This window comes from Kogia breviceps, chromosome 7 (genome assembly GCF_026419965.1).
Source record: "Kogia breviceps isolate mKogBre1 chromosome 7, mKogBre1 haplotype 1, whole genome shotgun sequence".
Classification (NCBI taxonomy): Eukaryota; Metazoa; Chordata; class Mammalia; order Artiodactyla; family Physeteridae; genus Kogia; species Kogia breviceps.
This window is the reverse complement of record NC_081316.1, coordinates 8,940,505-8,960,131: the sequence shown is the minus strand read 5'-3', so window position 1 is coordinate 8,960,131 and position 19,627 is coordinate 8,940,505. Positions and strand designations below refer to the sequence as shown.

At 48.1% G+C, this 19,627-nt stretch overlaps 1 protein-coding gene across 29 annotated transcripts in view; it reads right to left on the bottom strand.

Moving 5' to 3' along the window:
- Nucleotides 1-2,485: 2,485 nt before the first annotated feature.
- The window catches only part of ATG13 (autophagy related 13), a 51,212-nt gene continuing 34,070 nt past the window's right edge, over nt 2,486-19,627 (bottom strand). For 6 of the 29 annotated variants that reach the window (XM_067037125.1, XM_067037122.1, XM_067037124.1 and 3 more), the window contains 12 exons: nt 17,811-17,851; nt 16,772-16,868; nt 16,368-16,466; nt 15,475-15,568; nt 12,690-12,788; nt 11,207-11,317; nt 10,674-10,813; nt 8,714-8,828; nt 8,083-8,160; nt 7,799-7,915; nt 6,911-7,039; nt 2,486-5,088 (listed from right to left, as the gene is read on the bottom strand). In XM_067037125.1, the coding sequence (XP_066893226.1) occupies nt 5,011-5,088; nt 6,911-7,039; nt 7,799-7,915; nt 8,083-8,160; nt 8,714-8,828; nt 10,674-10,813; nt 11,207-11,317; nt 12,690-12,788; nt 15,475-15,568; nt 16,368-16,466; nt 16,772-16,868; nt 17,811-17,851 (1,198 nt within the window). In that variant the 3' untranslated portion in view covers nt 2,486-5,010. The remainder of the gene's footprint in view (nt 5,089-6,910; nt 7,040-7,798; nt 7,916-8,082; nt 8,161-8,713; nt 8,829-10,673; nt 10,814-11,206; nt 11,318-12,689; nt 12,789-15,474; nt 15,569-16,367; nt 16,467-16,771; nt 16,869-17,810; nt 17,852-19,627) is intronic. The other 23 variants (XM_067037134.1, XM_067037129.1, XM_067037126.1 and 20 more) reach the window with 8 other exon arrangements.

The following is a 19,627-nucleotide window of genomic DNA, read 5'->3' as shown; positions in this document are numbered from 1 at the left end:
CACAGCACAAGCTTTAGAGTGAGACCAGGGTTTGAATCCTAGTTCCATCACTCGCAACCAGCTCTAACTGGTAATTGTCATGTAACTGGTCCCACGTCCGAGACTCTTGCTTCATTTCTCTGAAGAGCAGACACACAGTCGTCCCTCTGTGTGGGGGACTGGTTCCAGCCACCCGACCCCGTGACACCAAAATCCAAGGATGCTCAAGTCCCTTCTATCAAGTGGTGTAGTATCTGCAATATAACCTACACACATCCTCTCTTGACATCGTTTCTAGCTTACTTATGATACCTAATACAATGTAAATGCCATGTAAATAGTTGCCAGCATGCAGAAAATTCAAGTTTTGCATTTTGGAACTTCCTGGAATTTTTTTTTTTCTAAATATTTCTCTATCCGAGGTTGGGGGAACTCTCAGGTGTGGAAACCACAGATGCGAGGGCTGACCGTAACGTATACGCTACATAACAGGATGAATGCCCGGTGGGAACCAGAATGACGGTCGCTTCACAGAGGAGTGAAGTGATAGTCCCAACCTTGTACAGCGGCCAGGGTTGGAACCCTTATCTCCCCGCCATTCCCGTCCTCCCCACCCGCCCCTCAGCCCGAGAGCCTTGGCTGTTTCCACCTGCCACCTCGTCACGTGGAGGCTGTGAAAGATCCAGCTTTCCTCTTTCGAGCAGTTTTGCTCTGCTTTAAAGGTTAAGATGGTAAAATTTATGTTACATGTATTTTACTACGATTGAAAAACTAAAACGGTTCGTCACAGGGAGGGCAGGCCAGAATTCCACCTGGCGCACTGGTCAAGTCCCAGCTATCTGCTGCTTGCCTGCAGACTGCAACCGGGACGCTATGATGGCTTCAGTCAGGCCTGTTCTTTTTTTCTCCTCATTGCTTGTTTGGGCTGGGGAAGCCGGGCCAAAGCTGCAGGATCAAGACAATGGTTATAAACACAGGCACCGAGCTCCAGGAAGCCAGTCCGCCTGCACAACGGTGACCTTCGTCCAGGTAGCTCAAACAGAAGGCGCTGGCGGCCTGTCTCCCTGGCTCTGCTCAGCTCTAAGCTGGGTGACTATTTAGAACAGAAGGGCAGTGACCCAAGGAAATGACAAGACAAGGGAGCAGGAGACGGAGAACTGTTTACTTGGGTTGGGCTCCTGGCAGGGCCTCTGCCAGTGACTCAAAAGCCAGTTTACCCCTGCCTTGGCAACAGTGGGTCTCTGGGGGCAGAGCGTAGTGACATGGCTTAAAGGGGTAGGACACCATCAGACAAGGGGCAATCGAACACTTAGCTTTTGGGGGACCCCTAACTGAAGGTGAGGACTCCAAGGACCGTCTTCCCACCACTTCTGACCCAGGAGTTGGATGCGTGGTCAGGTATCACGGTCAGCGGCACGTGCAGCTCACTAACAAGCAAGGGCTCCCAGGGCCCGAAGCGGCAGCAGTGGGCGGGCAGCCCCAGGTTTGAGATGAATTTAGAATTTTCTAGCTAGTCCTCTTCTGCCCTGGGGCCTGGCTTCTGGCCTGAAGGGCGTGGGAGGCGAGCAGGACAGCACGCGCCCGGGTGTGTCAGCCCCCAGCCTCTAGAACCACCTCTTCCTCTGGGACGCCAGCTCTCCCTTCCACCCGCTCCCGCCACTGTAGGCGAAATAGGAGGAAGGGGCTGGCTCTGCCAGGGCTGACACCTGCCGGGGAAGCCCCCAGGGGGCCAGGAAGGAATAATCCCCACAGGGCTCTTCTACTTTTCCAGTGCCCTGGCTCCAGCTGTTCGTCAGAGCAGGGCAGCTAAACAGACATGCACGGGACCTGGACTTCTGCTTACTTCACTCAGTCCCTTCCCTTCTGTCTGGTTTGCTCAGCCACTACCCCTCACACCAGATCAGCAAATATCCCAGCAGTCGGGAGAGTCCCCCGCCCACTGCTTGGCCTCCGCTGGAAACATGGCAGGGGCCTGTCACTTGTCTTTCCCTCTGAGCCAAAGGCGGTTGCCCAGGGTGAGTGGTGAGCTGTGCTGGCCGGGAAGGATAGAGAGCTGAAGATAACGGCCTACCCGTTCTGAGGATTTTACCATGGCCGTACCTCACGTGCACATCTACTTCATACACGTTACCTCACTGAATACTCTCACACAACCCTTGAAATGGAAACATTACAGCCAAGGAAAATGAGGCTCCAAGAGGCTTCCTGGGACTTCCCTGGCGGTCCAGTGGGTAAGACTCCATGCTCCCAATGCAGGGGGCCCAGGTTTGATCCCTGGTCAGTGAACTAAGATCGCACGTGCTGCACAGTGCGTCCAGGAAAAAAAAAAAAAAATTCCCCACCAGCCCAAGGCCCCAGGACTCCAAACAGCCCGAATGGCTCTGAAACCTTGCTGTGCCTCACGTGGCACCGCTCTCCCTCCGCGGAGCCTGTCGGTGACCCGGGGCAGCCCAGAAGTGGGAGGAAGTGGGCTAGAGTTTTCGACAGCTTGCAGGACAGGAGGCTATAAAGTACAGAAAAAGTTTATTGGAAATCTCTTGAATGCATTTTAAAGTATAGCTCAATATTTCCAAATGAAGTAGGCTGGAGGAGCGGGAGGGGCTCTCCCACCTGGAGACACGACTGGTCCCAGCCCTGTCCCGGGGGTGCTGTGCGGGTCTGTCTAGGGCTCATACCTTTCACTGTACAGGGCTGAGGGACAAGGGCCGGCCTTGACACTTGCTCTGCTCCTCCCAGGCTCAGCTCAAAGTCAGGGCTCAGCCTCCCTGGCCTCTCACTGATGGGGTCCTGAAGAAAGGCTGCTGCCTGCAGAGGCCAACAATTAGGATTCAAAGAGGCAAATGGCTAACAGGCCTTTCCATGCTTGGCCGTGGACGAGGGCAGCGGCTGAGATACTGGGATGAGGTGGGGGAGTGGGGGGCAACCAGTAACTTACCAGGGAGGGCCTTTGCCCGTCTCAGTGCTGGGGCCTGGGGGGTAAGCCTGGATTGGTTTAGCAGGCCACAGGTGTGCTCTTGCCCAGTGACAGGATGGCCAGCTGGACGCCACTACTGGAAACACTTTTTAAAAAAATTTTTTTAAATTTTTGGCTGTGTTGGGTCTTCATTGTTGTGCACACGCTTTCTCTAGTTGTGGTGAGCGGGGGCTACTCTTCGTTGTGGTGCGCGGGCTTCTCATTGCGGTGGCGTCTCTTGTTGCGGAGCACGGACCCTAGGCGCGTGGGGTTCAGTAGTTGTGGCTCGCAGGCCCTTGAGCACAGGCTCAGTAGTTGTGGCGCACGGGCTTAGCTGCTCTGCAGCATGTGGGATCTTCCCGGACCAGGGCTCGAACCCGTGTCCCCTGCATTGGCAGGTGGATTCTTAACCACTGCGCCACCAGGGAAGCCCTGGAAACATATTTTTAGGCAGGAGAATGTGTGCACAGGGGCAGGGCTCAGCTCAACTGAGGCAGCATCAGAGCTGACCCCAGCCCTCAGAGATCAGCCTCGTAGGTGAAAACAATGCCACGTGCACTTGCTAACAAGCAATTGAGGGCCACCTGCTCTGCTGCAGAACAGCTGCTGCCAATGAGTACCCCAGGTGGGCCAGAGGAGTGGGGTTGGGCCTATCAGTTAGGCGGGGAGGAACAGATGGTCAGTGGGTGAGGCTGGGCCCTTGACTTAACTCAAGTAACAACACCTGAATGCCCAGCTTTGGCTTCTCAACAAGGAACCAATCCAACTAATAAACCTCAGGGCGGTGTACAGACCCTGGGGTTAAAGAAAGGTGGTGGCTAGGCCTAGGTGGAAGAAGGAAAAGGCCCGTAACCCAGCCCTGAGAATCAGGAACAAATGCCCCAGGAGGAGGGGCCTGTCTGGCCTTCCCCGGGGCCACAGCGCCCCTCGGGCACTACACGTGCCACAGCTCTGGGGAGTCATCACATCTCGCGCCCAAGACTTCCTGGGCTGCCAGAACAGAGTCAGTCTCTCTGGAGAAGCTGGGAGATTCAAAGTTCTCACCAGGAAAATGTACATGTCCAAGGCAGAGTGTGATGTCAGTTCAAATGCAGCAATTCTGGGAGGTTCTGCTGCCCTCAGCCAGCCCTATTCTTGGATCCCACCTTATACACAAGGGAAGGGAAATCCTCAGGGCAGCAACCTGAATCCGAGGAATCTCTACAGGAGGAGGCACTGCCCCAGGAAGAGGCTCTCCAACCTTCCCCAAGTGAAAACGTCTAACCTCAAACATGTTTTCTCTACAAAATATCCGACTTCTCTGAAAGTAATAAATATTTACTGGGTTCTATAACCAAGGAGTAATGACAGGGGAAGGGAGAGGAAAGAGAAGAACCTTTGCTGTGATACTCCAATGACAGAATCCTAGAGAGGGAGGCTTCTGTCTCCACGTAGCTGAGCACAGGCAGCCGCCAGGGCTGCTCGGAGGCGCTGGCACAGACTTCAAGGGTGGGAACAGCTGACTTTAGGGTTCTCACCACCTTGGGCAGGAAGCCTGCCATACCGCCAAAAATACAGGCACAGGGCAGAGAGAGGGAGAGAGAGAGAGAGGAAGAAGATACCAGAACTAAAGGAGAAAGACCCTGAAGGAGAGCTTCCTTCCTTCCTCCTCCTAGCACTGTCTCCTTCCTCTTCCTGCCTCTACACCAGTCTCTGGGCCGCCAGCTGGAATGTCGGATGGTGGATGGCCACGGCAGGCAGGAGAGGGGCCAGCTGCTGGGCAAACCTGGGGCAGGGGGCCGGCAGGAGGAGCGGGATGACAGCCTTCGTGAAGCAGCTGCTGAGGGCGGTATAAGCAGAGGGCCCTGCAGAGGGAGGTCAGAGGGTGAGTCCTCTCAAATGCTATCACTGGCCTTCACTGCTGCCGTGAGTCTCCAGGAGTGCAAGAGCAGGGACTTCCGGGTCCCCGTGGGGGAACCAGCCTCCCCTCCACCTGGCTTGAAGCGGGACAAGGGATGGGAGCAGCTGACGAGCGGGAGGCTCTCTGTCTCCTGGGAGCACAAAAAGGGGATGCTGCTGGTACTCGAGGACACCAACTTTTACTGCAGGGTTTCTACAAAGGCATCAAATTCTCGGACATTCTTCTCGTGCACAGCCAGCTTCTCTGGTAGTGAGTCCTGTACCGGGAGGGGAGAGAAGAGCTGCTTATTCAGGTAGGGCCTTGAAGCCGGCTGTCACCCTGGGCTGAAGGGAGCACAGCAAAGAGTCCGGCTCAGCAGTGCTGGGTTGGAGAGCAAAGTGCCAAGCAACTGAGCAGGCACTGGCCAGTGGGCCTTTGCCCAGCAGGGGTTAGTGGGGGCCGGGGAGGTGGATAGAACAGCCTAGGGAATCCAAGCCGGCCACACACATAATGAGATGGAAAAGGACCATGCCAACAACGGGATGACACAGAGAAAGTCAACGTGAAGTATCTTTGGCACAGATGAGACTGACATTAGAATAACACAGTAGGTTTAGAGCCCTACAAATTCAGAACGTGTACAAATGATTCCTTCACAGCCTGCGCTGGGCAGGCATCAGAATCCCCTGGGGGCACATGAACAAGGCAGTCCCAGCCATATACTCCCAAGAGATTCTGACCTGGCAGGTCTATGGTGAGGCCTAGGAATCTGCATCTTTACATCAGCTGAGAAGGGGATGGGTTAGAGGGGGTTGAGAGAGAACAATGAAAACAAAAAAACAGAACCATGAGGACTTAAGTTTAACTGCCCTCGGGTATCAACCATTAATTAAAATTTGGTCCTAATCAGGTGGTCTGTCTGTCTCCACTGATGAATTTGCATTTGAAGAGTGCAGCCATCACAGAAGACTTCCTGACAGGCACGAGATACTTGGTGCCACAGGACTTACAAAGCAGCCCAGACAGGCCAGATGCCCAGATGGGTTTGGGAGGCTGGGGCAACCAGCCAGCACTGGCTGCAGCCTCATCTTCCTTTGGACTCCGGTTCCTTCCAAGCAAACTTCAAATGAGAGGCCAGGGAGCCAATGGTTAAAAGCCTAAAATCAGAAGCCAGACTCTTAGGGGTCAAAGCTTGTTTTGCCAGCTCAGTGTAACCACCAGCAAGTTATTTGCTCCCAGTGTCATTTTTCTCATCTGTAAACTGGGATAATAAGAAAACCTACCTCTTAGGGTTGTTGAAGATTCACGTAAACTTAAAAAATGCTTGGCACCTAGAAAGCTTCAATAAATGTTAATAATAATGGCATTATTGCTGTATTATTATTACTGAGCATGCTTTTCTGATTAAAGCAAATCAAGGGCAGCTAAACCTAGATTCCTATTCCTAGAGCCATTCCTCTGATTTCGACATAGGAGGTGATATTCCCACCTCAGGCAGAGGGACCATGACATCTTGTGGCATGGGGCACCCTGAGTTTGCAGCTGTGCAGGGCACTCCTCTGCCCTTCAGAGACAGGAAACAGGAAATATCCTAAGCGGACACGTGGTCATTACAGTCGGTATCAGGACATCTGGCTGAACACGAGAACCAGGGAACGAGCTCTCCGAGGAAAGCGCAAGAACACCAATACTGGGGACCTTCTGCTTCTCCTGCCCTGCACCGTTGTCATCTGCCTGGCAAGCTTAACAGCTGATGGCAAGAGCTGTTGGAGCAGCCTGGTGTAGTGGCATCAGCAAGTAGAAGACATCAGGCACCAAACACAGGAGTGCGTGAGAAATGCTGTGACAAGAGTGCAGAGAAAAGGAGGAAACGAGCGCAAGCAAATTTGAGATAATGACCGCCAGGCACAATGCAAATCTCAAGTGTGATTCCAGGAAGGTAATGGTCTAAAAGTCTCTGTCCTGTTACAGGGAAGATGGGAGGTGTGGGCATGGAGGAGTAACAGGAAGAAATTTCCAGGCATGTGGAGCAGGAATGACCACAGAAGGAGGAAAGGAGGCCAGAGGATGAGGTGGGGTGGGGGAAGGGGTTTCCATACCAAGTCCTCAGCCATGGACTGTGCCCCGATATCTATGGAGAGGCTGCTCAGCTGAGGGGGGTTCTGAAATTCACGATAGAAGGTCCCCAAGTCCATCGGAAGAATGTCGTCTTTAGAAAAAGCTGGTTTCTTAAAAAACAAGACAGACTCAAGTTTAGCTTGCCTTGGACCATAGAGGAAAATCTGAGGGTGTCAGCTATCAACAACCCTCTTTCCTTCCAGTAATTAGCAAAGAAAGGCTCCTCCAGGCTTATCTTAGAGAAATCTTTACACCTTTCTCTTCTGGGCAGCTCAATTAAGCCTGGTGATGACATCCCTCTCCCCGGGTTAGGTTTTTGTCCCCTTCCTTCACACTCCTCTCCTTGGAAAAGGGCTATCCAGGGACTTCCCTGGTGGTCCAGTGGTTAAGAATCTGCCTTTCAACGCAGGGCACGTGGGTTTGATCTCCGGTCGGGGAACTAAGATCCCACATGCCACGGGGCAGCTAAACCCACGCGCCACAACTAGAGAGAAGCCCGCGTGTTGCAACAAAAGACCCCGCGTGACACAACTAAGACCTGATGCAGCCAAACATTAAAACATTAAAAAAGAGGGTGGGGGGCTATCCATTCATGAATAGGACCTATGCAGTTACCACTGGAAAATCCCATTTCAAGTTGAATTTCAATCAAAGACATGGCACAAAATGCCTTACTGCTGATGGGCCTCCAAATGCCTCCCCAAGCAGGGTGTAAGGGCAGGTTCCCCACATCAGACGCACAGCCAGCACCCACTCCCTCTGCCTATACCGACCCATCTGATCCCCGAAGTCCTGTTCAAGTGCAACGGGTGCTTCCAGGTTTACTGCCCCTGAAGCGGCAAAGGTCAAGGAAGGCGACGGCAACTTACGAAGTCGATCACGACAAAGTCGTCCTGGGTGTTGCCACTGCTGCCCCCACTGGAGCCATCGGAGTGCAGGCTGCCCTGAAGAGGCGATGCAGTCTCTGGGGAATCTGGAGGATTCACCTGTTTCAGAAGAAGGCAGAGGTCAGGGCTGGTTCTGGGCACTGGCTGTAAACCAAAAGCCAAGGAGCCTGGCTAACGGTCTGTGGAGGAGCAGTGAACGACTCGCCCGGGAAGGACGAGGACTACGGCACCACCCCACTGCAAACTTCAGTCAACGGTGGACTCACCATGGGATCCACGTCCTCCAGCTCCAAATTCTTGGGAGCGAACATGGCAAAGGGTATGTCCAAACTGGTCAGGGTCACCTGAAGAGACATGGGAGAAAGTATTGGTGTCCCCCTTCCCCAAGTTTGCCTGCTTCCTTAGAGCCCACCAGAAGCCTGGGGGTCCAGCACGTCTGCACACCTCAGCTGACCATGCCACCCCTCAGGTTCCCATCTCGTTGGAGACCCCGCCAACCTCCCGTGCCTCCCACTGCACGCCCACGGCACCAACGGGGGTGAGGGCTCCCCAGGAATCTGGGAATTCAGCTTTGGAAGCTGGAGCCACAGTAACTCAGTAACAACTGCTTTTCACTGGCAGAGCTGAGGAGGAACTTCCTATTTCAAGTTAGGCTGAGGCAATGACACTTCAGTGTAACGTGTCTGTACCTAATGGCGTGGTCTCCTCTCCTATGTGATCACAGAGCAATAGTTAACTTTTCTGGAGGGATGTCACAGGTTATTAACCCTCTTCACAAAAAATTCACACACACACACACACAATTTCACATGCGATTTCAGTGGTTCCACGGATCCCAGGTAAGACCTCACTCTAAGGGCTCACACATTCTCAGAGCTGCAGAGGCACTAAAATCACCTGGTTGATGGGTTTGTTGACAAAAGCCCCCACTTTCCGGACAAAGATGGTCTCCAAGACATCATGGGGGGAGGACCGTCCCTCACTGCTGTTGGACACAGCTTCCGTATCCTCACTGGAGGAGAAAGGTAATGTTGGTTCTCATTCTCAAACCACAGCAGAGCCTACTTGGTTCCCCATAAATCCACCATCTCGTGAGGCTGCAGCCTAGGGCAGGAGCTGCCCCCCACCAGCTCACACATGTGGGAAATGGCAATATGAGGTCTGGCGGCTGCCACCGTCACCCTCCCTTTTGAGTTGAGAGCAGAGGACTGCGTTTCCTGGAAAAGCTAAAAATTATGCATATGTTAATGAAACTTGGTGTTACAATTGTGTAGAGCTTACACAAAATTTAATCTGTAATACCAATGCTAAGCATCAATCACCGTGCATCTAGCGATCATACATATAGGCAAGCGGCTCTCATAAGCCGCTAATTTTAATATTAATCTAATTACAAAGGCAGCCTCAAGATTTTAGATTTTTCCTGTCTTGTTTTGCTTCGTTATCTAAAGCTCTATACCGTGTTTCCGCCCTTCTCTCTGCCCCCAGTCATCCCTCTGTTCAGCAAGATGTTTCAGCGACACATTCAGCTTGGCTGCTCCCACTCCCTCTAGACTGAGGCTGAGTCCTGGACGATGGGGGACTCCAGGCAGCAGACACAGGGGCCCACACTGTCGCCGCCAGACTAACAGTCATAGCCCTACAAGCAGCAGGGGATGGGAAAGGCTCAAAGCAGGGGCTCAAGATGGGGAGAACTATGCAGTCCAAGTGGCCTCTAGAGCCGGCAGGGAGGACCAGCATTTAAGAACCCCCTGTACAGGGTCCTCTGTCTTAAGTTACTCCCAGTCATACCCCAGGAATCAAGGCTCAGAAAACGAGAGTGTAAAATGACCAAGAGGATCCTCCTTTGATTCTCTGACAGGAGGAGGGATTGGAGGGTGGAAGTTTGGGGCGCCAGGAATGAAAGTAATTACTTTTCCTGATGGAAGGCACAGAGAGATCTTCCCAAACAATTTCCCCCTCCTCCATCTCCACTGTGGGAATGGAAAAAAAAAAAAACCAGGAATTTCTATTAGCTTAAAGTTCGTTTAAGATGTGGTGGGGCAATCAACGTCATCATCTCTGGGGCCTTCCAGTTAAGGGAGGGAAGGCCAGGTCAGGACAGGCCCAGCTTCCCACAGAACTCCGAGTGTAATGGAAAGAGAGAGCCCAGGCTTTGCAATCCAAGGAGCTAGGCTTGTGTCTGGCCATCTTGCGAGCTAAGTGCTCTCTTAGGCAAATTGCTTAACCCTTCTGAGATCCTCTCATCTTTTAACAGGAGGTAACCGTGGTGATTTTTGCAGGGTGGGATTATAAGGACTTTTATTTCCACCTAATCAATGTCTTCAAATTCTGAATTTTACAGACTGTATCACTTCTGCAATCAGAAAAGACAAAGATTTTTTTCTTTTTTAATTTTAGTGAGGGAAAATAGTTGTTTCTAGAGGATCTCCATGAGGCACTAACGTAGTAGAAAAAGAAAATCAATCCTAACTACCACCACAGACACACTGTGACTCCCGACGTCAGGGTTATGGTTAACGACGCCGTTCTGGTCTCAGAAAACACTGAGGATGCCAAGGGAGTCGATCCTGGGGTAAGAGAGAAACATCTGAAAAACACCTTCACTGCACGAGGGTGAGAAGCACCAAGCCTGATGTTCGCTGTTAGCAGCAGTGCCCAGGGAGAGCTTCCTCACATATCAGCTGCAATGTATGGTTCTTACTGAGAATTTTAAGGATTCCATGTTCTTCCCTCAAAGGCCAAGCCTGAGCCAATGCTGAAAGCTACTCTTCACTGATACCAAATAAGCACATGTGCCGGGGAGGACAGGTCCCTGGCTGCTCCGAAGGGCAGCAGAGCCAAGACGTGAACTCACCTGCTGGAAGGTGTGGCAGCAGAGTGGGCCCCATCAGAAGGCGTGTAGGCGGCCAGTCTCTCCTGGTCACCAGCCTGGGCACCGTGGGCAGGCTGGTTGGGAGCCAGGGGTACCCCACCTTCCTTCCCGGGAACCATGAGCTTTGGGGAGAAATGGAAAAATACAGCGAATCATGGCCGTGTCAGGTAGAAGGGGAAACTCACGGCCTAGCATGATGGTATCTGCTTTCCAGCTTTTCCATCACCAATGCTGCCACCAAGTGGGCAGGAAACCTTGGAAATCTTTATCCTCTCTGGGGCTCAGTTAATGGAAGACGTGCATGGAAATGACTACAGAGGGAAAGACAGGGAGAAAACACTTGGGAAACTCTTCTTTCCTTTTTGAAGTCTAAAAGGTCCCCGCTCAGAATCATCTTAGTCCTCCAAAGCTACAGAAGAGCTCTGAACACTGGTGTCTCAAGAGGCCCTTCAAATGTGTCAGGGCAGGGGAGGCACTGTAGGAGCCCCTAGTGTCCTCCCCATCTTTAAAGATACCTGGTAAGGGTGTGTGGTGTTTAAGCCGGCAGCAAACACTGCTGGACAAGCCAGGTCAGCGGATCCAACGCCCAGGGCAGCAGGCTGACAGGAAAGGCGAGAGCTTGAGAGCTAAGCAAGAGAAAAACAAAGAAGGGCAGAGGAAAGGAGGAGGAAAAAATAGGCAACCCTGGAGTATGACTCATGATCGAGATGGGCGGAGAGGTAAGGAATGGATCCCGGCCACATCCTCACGGTGTGGGGGGCCTGGTGTGAGGGTTAAAGACAGACCAGGCCATTACTCTGTAAATAAGAAAGCAGACTTGTTTGCAGTGGGACTGAGATTCCCAGCTCTGTGCCTTCCCAAAGCCTCAAGTGAGTTCCTTGCGCCCCCTTTTCCCAGGGCTCAACTAACTGTTTCAGGTTCCACCCCGGCAGACCTGTGGAGCACAAGCCTGGGCAGAACTCAGAGCCAAAGTCATCAGTTTTTCCCAGGTCGCTTTTCTCCTTTGACCTCGGTCGCCCTATTTTCTCCTTTGACCTCGGTCGCCCTATTTTCTCCTTTGACCTCGGTCGCCCTATTTTCTCCTTTGACCTCGGTCGCCCTATTTTCTCCTTTGACCTCGGTCGCTCTATTTTCTCCTTTGACCTCGGTCGCTCTATTTTCTCCTTTGACCTCGGTCGCTCTATTTTCTCCTTTGACCTCGGTCGCTCAATTTTCTCCTTTGACCTCGGTCGCTCTATTTTCTCCTTTGACCTCGGTCGCTCTATTTTCTCCTTTGACCTCGGTCGCTCTATTTTCTCCTTTGACCTCGGTCGCTCTATTTTCTCCTTTGACCTCGGTCGCTCTATTTTCTCCTTTGACCTCGGTCGCTCTATTTTCTCCTTTGACCTCGGTCGCTCTATTTTCTCCTTTGACCTCGGTCGCTCTACTTTCTCCTTTGACCTCGGTCGCTCTATTTTCTCCTTTGACCTCGGTCGCTCTATTTTCTCCTTTGACCTCGGTCGCTCTATTTTCTCCTTTGACCTCGGTCACTCAATTTTCTCCTTTGACCTTAGTCACTCTATTTTCTCCTTTGACCTTGGTCGCTCTATTTTCTCCTTTGACCTTGGTCACTCTATTTTCTCCTTTGACCTTGAGGTCACTTTGAAACAGAAGCAGTCTTCTCTAATCACACCCTCCATCACCACTGGGTTTGGGAGGGTTCCTATTTATATGGAAAAAGAAAGAAAACCATTCTTGGATGGTTTATTTGGAAAAAAAGATATAAACAACTCCATGTATTTTTCACATCAATGGTAGGAGGAGGGGCAAATGACAAATTCTATTTTGGGCTCCTGTGCTATGGCTGTATACTGTTAAAAATCAATTACCATGCCTCAAAATAACCCACAGAAAACCTGGGGATATTTAAATAGCTATACCCTGTACTTTAGTTACAGTTTTTAAATAAAAAGATACCGCCTGATTATATATACCCCCTTCTTCCCAGTATGGACTCACTTGATGGGAAAAGGCCAGTCCTGCCATGGGGACCCTCAGAGTGTCCGTCACCACAGGAGTAGGGGTCTGAAAATGTGCCTTTGTGACAGTAAACACACACTGTGCACAGATACACACAGAGACAGGAGAAACAAGAGAAGAAAAAAGAAAAGGGACTTGAGAAAGAAGTGAAAAAAACTCTGGAAAGGGCAGTTGCAATAGAGGCTGAAATGTACAATGAAGTCAGGAGGGAAGCAGGGAGAGAGCTGCATGACTGCCTTTGGCAAAGGACCGCTTGGAAGGATGTGAAGAAGAGATCTTTATCCCTGGTGCTCTCCCTGATGAGCAGGTGGAAAACAAAGCTGAGTTGAGCTGCTATGACTTGGTGAAATCTGAACCAAGCATTAGTCTGTCTTTAGTCAAAAGAGGGTGGATGTTAGAGAACAGCTTCCAATAGGAAGGTCCTGAGAACAGACACAAGGTGTGCTAAGCAGGAATGAGGACACTGAGGTTAAGATGTTAGACTCAAAGCCTTTTTCTGGGGACTCAGGATCTGCAGGCTCAGGTTTAAACAGCTGACGTTTGTTGGCTGGAACTTTAAAATGCTCAGATACCCAGCTGCAAACGTTCCTACGTCATCTCCGGGAAGATGAGCGGGGGTGTGCAGGTGTAGGCATCAGGGTGTGTGTGTGCACGCCCTTACAGTCCCTGACGGTGTAGGAGAACTTCATGGAGTAAAAGCTGGGGCATTTTCAAAACTCATGATTTCAAAGCTAATTACGGGTATGATGACTGTTTTGGGTCTTGCTGTTCCATCTTTAAGTCTCACCAATTAGCTAATTAACGCCTAGAAATGGAGGTAGGACCTTAAGTCACAGTAGCAGGTTCAGGGTCACAACTATTTCTTGACTCAACTCTGTGCCCAAATGACACAATGATCCTTATTTTGTTGGGGGGAAAAAAACCCAGCTCATTAACATGTATTTGCTGGATTCTAGCAAAAGCTCAAATAGAAGTTGTTGAACAATTATGCAATTCCCTAGGTTAAACCAAGGAAGAAACTATTTCAATATTTACAGGAACAAGGAAGCCAGATGGCATATGATTTTTCTCTCTCCGTTCTACCATCAAGGTTCTAAATGAGTATTTCTGCACCAAACTGTACAGTCTTGATTACAGGTACTCAGGGAGAAGTGACAAGGCTCACCCATAGGGTGCTCAGTATTGATGAGATCTTGATGTGATCTACTTTTAAACTGTAAGAAGATACAACTAATAGCATGAAAAATATAGACTCTCCTTACACAGGTTAACAAACTTTTTTGCAAACATCAGGTACAGAAACTACTTAACTTCCCTTTACTTTGGGGGTCAGGTCGAATTTCCACTGTATCAGAGAAAAAGACAAACTGATTTGTTAAGGCCCAGACTCACCATCCCTCATATCTCCCAAGTTTATATACTGTTCATGAATTTATCACTTGTAAAACAAAACTGTTTAATGAACATTAAATGACATATTCACACTTTGATCTTAAAAAACAATCTACTCACTAATGTGCACTAGTAAGAAAGTGGGCTTTCCCCCCCCTTTTTGGTCAGGATTGTTCCATGTCAGCAAGCATACCAGAAGCTACCCCCTCCCACAGCAATGATGACATCCATGCCTACATATATTAATAGGTGGAGGGAAAAAACAATGTCCACACCCCCAAACCAAACTGTCTAGGTAACTTTACAACAAGAATCTCTTTAACTCTAAACTGGGACAACAGAAATAACAGTGATCCATGGATTTTGTAAAGTGCTTCGCACACCAGTTAGCTTTTGTGCTTAACTCCTGCTTTTAAAACAAATAAGAACTATAATTTTAATCCAGTACCTATCAACCCAGGATATAATAAATTAAATTTTTTTCTTAATTAAGAAAACATAGAAAATAAAAATGAATGGATAGCTAATTAATTTGTTGGGTCCCCCAAGTCAGATGATGAAAAGGGATAATCTGGAGCTAGTTTCAAGGAAAGCAGAACTGACTGATGTCTAGAACCATCTAATATGAAAGCGAAGAGGAGGGAAATAATAGAGATGATGGGCAGGCAATGGATAGAAGATGAAGACTTGGGGTGGAAGGGAAGAAATGTCCCCCTGAAATTCAGACAGCTGGCAAAAATGATTCCTCATCTGAAGCAGTCTCAGTACCACATACATCATACAACACTTCTTTGTGAGAAGTTCTCACATTGTTTGGAGACTGTTTTATTGAAACTGGATTTGACACTGAAGATGGACTCTAATGGAAAAGTGAATGGTTAAAAATGTTCAGAGAGGGAATGCAGACAGGCAGATATCTGTGTACCTATTAAGAAAAACTGCACAGATGGTGTCTTACTGGTATTTTATGCTAAATTATCATTGGCTCCTTTTGTGCTCCTTCCATTATGAGGAACCATATTTACCACTTCAAAGAAGAAGTAGCTACCAAATTAACAAGTGTAGGTTAGAGTACCTCTCTGGTACCAGAACACATTTCTGATTTTCTGTGACTGATTTTCTAGAGAATTTTCAGATGTCCCCAGGAAGGTAAAGGTTACATGTAATCTTGCAGGTTAAGAATGATTACAGACTAGAAACACTGCAATATTACCAGCTGGATAAGAAGGCTCTCCCTCACCTCTCAAAATAACCTCCTTGAAATAATCACCATCACCATCAAAAGAGATTGTATCTAAATTCTGACACCATTTCATAAGGCCCATATATGTACCAAGTAACTACTGCCACCCCAGATCCTGTTTCCCCCTACCTGGGATGGAGGGGAGGTGGAAAAAGAGGTGGTACACACTTCTTGAGAATCTTCCACAGAAGGATATGTTACTCCAGTGTCCTCACCAGCGGTTCTATGGTGAGTGGAAAAGAAATCATGAACTGACTGACGGCAGTCAATTTCAGAAAGGATACAAAGAGAGGTTAGATACAGATGCAAGTTGTGACATGAACTGTTTCAGGCAGAGTTCCTAATGGCAAGAGAGGCATGTCGAATCCTTGATAATTTCAAACATTTCCAGAAAGCAGCATCTAGAAGTTGACAATGGCTTTTTTTTTTATCCAAACATTCTACCTGACATATCATTTGAGAGGATTTTCTTAAGCTTGGCCAGTGTTGTGACCAAGAGTTATCAGCAATAGAGAATGCAGTGAAACAAAAGTCTAGACTCCAAAGACGAAACCTATCCAACTTCATCAGTCCTTTACAGAAAGGCAGTATCTCTCCTGATACAAATCTACTCCAATCTCTAGAAAATTCTGTTATCTGGGATCTAGGTCTGGAGATATTTGATTCTGATGTACAAAACTGCATTGTGCCAGCCAGGGGTGACCTGAAAACCATTTAATTTGCAAAGGACATTCTACAAATTACTGCCACTCTCACAGTCTCGAAGTAAAATCGAATCAAATCACTACTGTCAAGATCCAAAATATCCAAGAATTTTCTGAGACTTGGTACACCCTAGGTCTTGGTATACCTTATAGGCAGCAGCAAGGATGAAAGCTGGCCACTCCACTTCCCTCCACGTGGCGTCTCCATCACTGCTCCCTGCCTATCAGTGAGTGCGGATAAAGGTTCTCTATGGACCCGTGCGAGATGGATGCTTCTGCCTAGCTGCAGTTTGGGGAAGTGTTTTTCACATTCCTCACCTGTAATTGCAGGGATGCATGGGTGAGGAGCTGGGGTAGGGACGGTCCACAAAGTGATCAATAATAATCCCCATGATAGGTGGGGTCCTTTCAAAGTGCCTGTAATGCAGTAAGCAGATTGCCGTATTTGTTAGAATGCCTTGTCAAGTCCCCCTGAAGTCCTCAGAGAGCCCCTCGCCTCTTATCTATTGGCAGGAACCACAGAGCCTTAACTACTACATCTCTAAATAGAAACCACCAATTCTACATCGGCTCTGGGACACTCAGGTTCTCCAATCTGGAAAAAGGGTTCTCTCAGTTCAGCAATGGAGAAGCTGAATTGCAGGCTTAGCCACAGGGTTTGGAGGAAAACAACTTTAATATCTTTAGAAGAGTTCTATTGGATTCCAAGGCTCTTTCCTCACCTGGTGGACATGAATGCCAAGTTAATTCTGTAAGCACAAGAAAGAGTGATGGTGCCCACAGGGGTACCCACTGTCCCAACACGAACTGTCTGGAAACCTAGGAAAAGAGATAAATAGTTAGGTTTTTCTAGAGAATACTTACACTACCCGCAGTCTGTCTTTCCCTGAACCACTTAGCCTGTTGTACAATCTCTGGCATTACCCACTTAGCACCCTGAGTGCAGCAGCCTCAATTTCATACATACGTGTATGTGTATATATATATATATTTTTTTTTCCATTTATTCTATATTGACCTAACATGGCCAGGGGAAACAGCATTGTATTTCCAGATAAAACTACCTTCAAAGAGGTAAAATGATTATTAGTCCTGAAGCTTAAACAAGTCCTAACCAACCCTGTCCAGATGTGCTACTAAGACAGCAAAGGGGCACAGGGAGTTTCTCACACAAACACCTCAATTTATGAAGTAAATGCACTCCCACCCAAGTTGCCACCCCAGAACTAAATACAGACAAGAGTCGGAGTGTTACAGCAAAGCTTTCCTGGTTTTCTTGGTTTCATTTCCAATTTTTCAAAATTGTTGATGCTCATCAGAGACATTTAACATGCTCACTGTAGAAAACTAGGAAAACAGACAGTTGTATAAAGCAAGGGTCCCCAGCCCCTGGGAGACCGGGCCACAGAGCAGGAGGTGAGTGGCGGGCAAGCGACTGAAGCTTCATCTGCCGCCCCCATCACTCGTATCACCCCCCACTTCCGTGGAAGAACTGTCTTCCACAAAACCGGTCCCTGGTGCCAAAAGGCTGGGGACCGCGGGTATGAAGCGTAAGAAATAATAGTGAATTACTGGAACTTTTGGGAGAACTATTCAGTCATTCCCTGGTGGCTCTTTGGACCAACTACCTGTCTTTCCCTTACTTGTATCACTCATACTAAATCACAAGCTATGTATTATTACAGGCAGCATGCAAGCATATCTCTGAAGTCAGGAGAGCTCTTAACAATACTACAAATGTTTTTCAACCTTGATACATACCTTCTCCTAAGCCATTCAGCTGAACTTCCCCAAAATATATTCTGTAGGGAAGCAAGACAAAAAAATGTTACCTGATTCTTTATTCTAAGGGGCTACATACCAAACACCGAGAAACAAAATAAACAAAACCAACCCTTCTTTTCTTATCTGCATGAACATCTCTCCTATTGTTGCAATATTGCTACCACTTGATTAAGCTGTAGGCATGGGCATGTAGATGGAGAGGACTGTTTAAGAAATTAGGAGAATAGGGACTTCCCTGGTGGCGCAGTGGTTAAGAATCCGCCTGCCAATGCAGGGGACACGGGTTTGAGCCCTGGTCGGGAAGATCCCACGTGTCGCGGAGCAACTAAGCCCACGCACCACAACGAAGAATAGCCCCCTGCTCACCACAACTAGAGAAAGCTGGCGCACAGCAACGAAGACCCAACGCAGCCAAAAATTAATTAATTAAATAATTAAAAGAAAAAAAAAGGATCAGTTAGTAAACATTTTATGCTGTGGGCCACATAGTCTGTAGCAACTACTCAGATTTGCTGCTATACTGCAAAAGTAACCATTGATAATAGGTAAACGAATGGAGTGGCTATGTTGTAAGATAATCTTATTTATAAAAACAAGGGACTTCCCTGGTGGTCCAGTGGTAAAGAATCTGCCTTCTAATGCAGGGTATGCGGGTTCGATACCTGGTTGGGGAACTAAGATCCCACATGCCATGGGGCAACTAAGCCTGTGCACCACAACTTCTAAGCTCACGTGCCTCAACTAGACAGCCTGTATGCCCCAAACTACAGAGCCCACGTGCTCTGGAGCCTGTGTGCCACAACTAGAGAGAGAAAACCTGCATGTCACAACTAGAGAGAAGCCCATGTGCTGCAACGAAGAGACCGGGCGTCGCAATGAAAGATCCCACATGCCGCAACTAAGACCCGATGTAGCCAAAAAAGAAAAATAAATACATAAATTTTAAAATATATTAAAAAATAAAAACAAGCAAATGGTCTGCTGACCATAGTTTGCTGACTCCTGCCATAAAGTAATACGCGAATGATGTCAATGAACTGTTGCCAAAGGAGATTTGGCTAGGTACCCTCTGACAAAAAGCTGACCATCAGCTCACTACTCATCTGAATATTGGTGCAATGCTTTAAATAATCTGATTATGTTCCACTTTTTCTTGGCTATATTCTTTATGCCACTCAGGTGCTAAGCAAAAGTTTTCTTCACAGATAGTACACAATAAAACTTTAATGCAGTCTTGATGAACAACAAATTCAGAATGATTTTTTATAACAATGTAGTTTTACAGTGAAATTGTCAGATCTACAGGATCAGGGGAAAAAAATGATAGTACAGCAAAACAAACAAAAAACCAAGACAAGACCATTGTTTAACGGTCTAAGGCTATACTGTTAACCTGTTACCAACTGTATAAAAAGAAAAAAAATAGAAAAAAAAGAGCTAAATCTACCTCTGACATAATGTACTTCTCTATGGTTTAAGCTACAGCTATTTGTATCCAAAAAGCAATCCTAAATGATAAGCAATCAGTGAGCAATAAATACTGTATTACTCCAGAGATACAATGAAGACTTGAAACACAGGTATGAAAAGGACTAGGAGTTCTAGTTAACTAAGCTGATGACTAGTAGTGTAACGTGGCTACTTACAGAAGACCCAAAATGAAGGAAACTTAGCATAGGTAAATGGGAAATAAGAGTTAGAAAGGAATCTATTATATCTAAATAAAAGTCTAGTAATTTTCAAATGGAATACTCATCCTGAAACCTAGGAAGACAATAAAAATGTATTAAAGA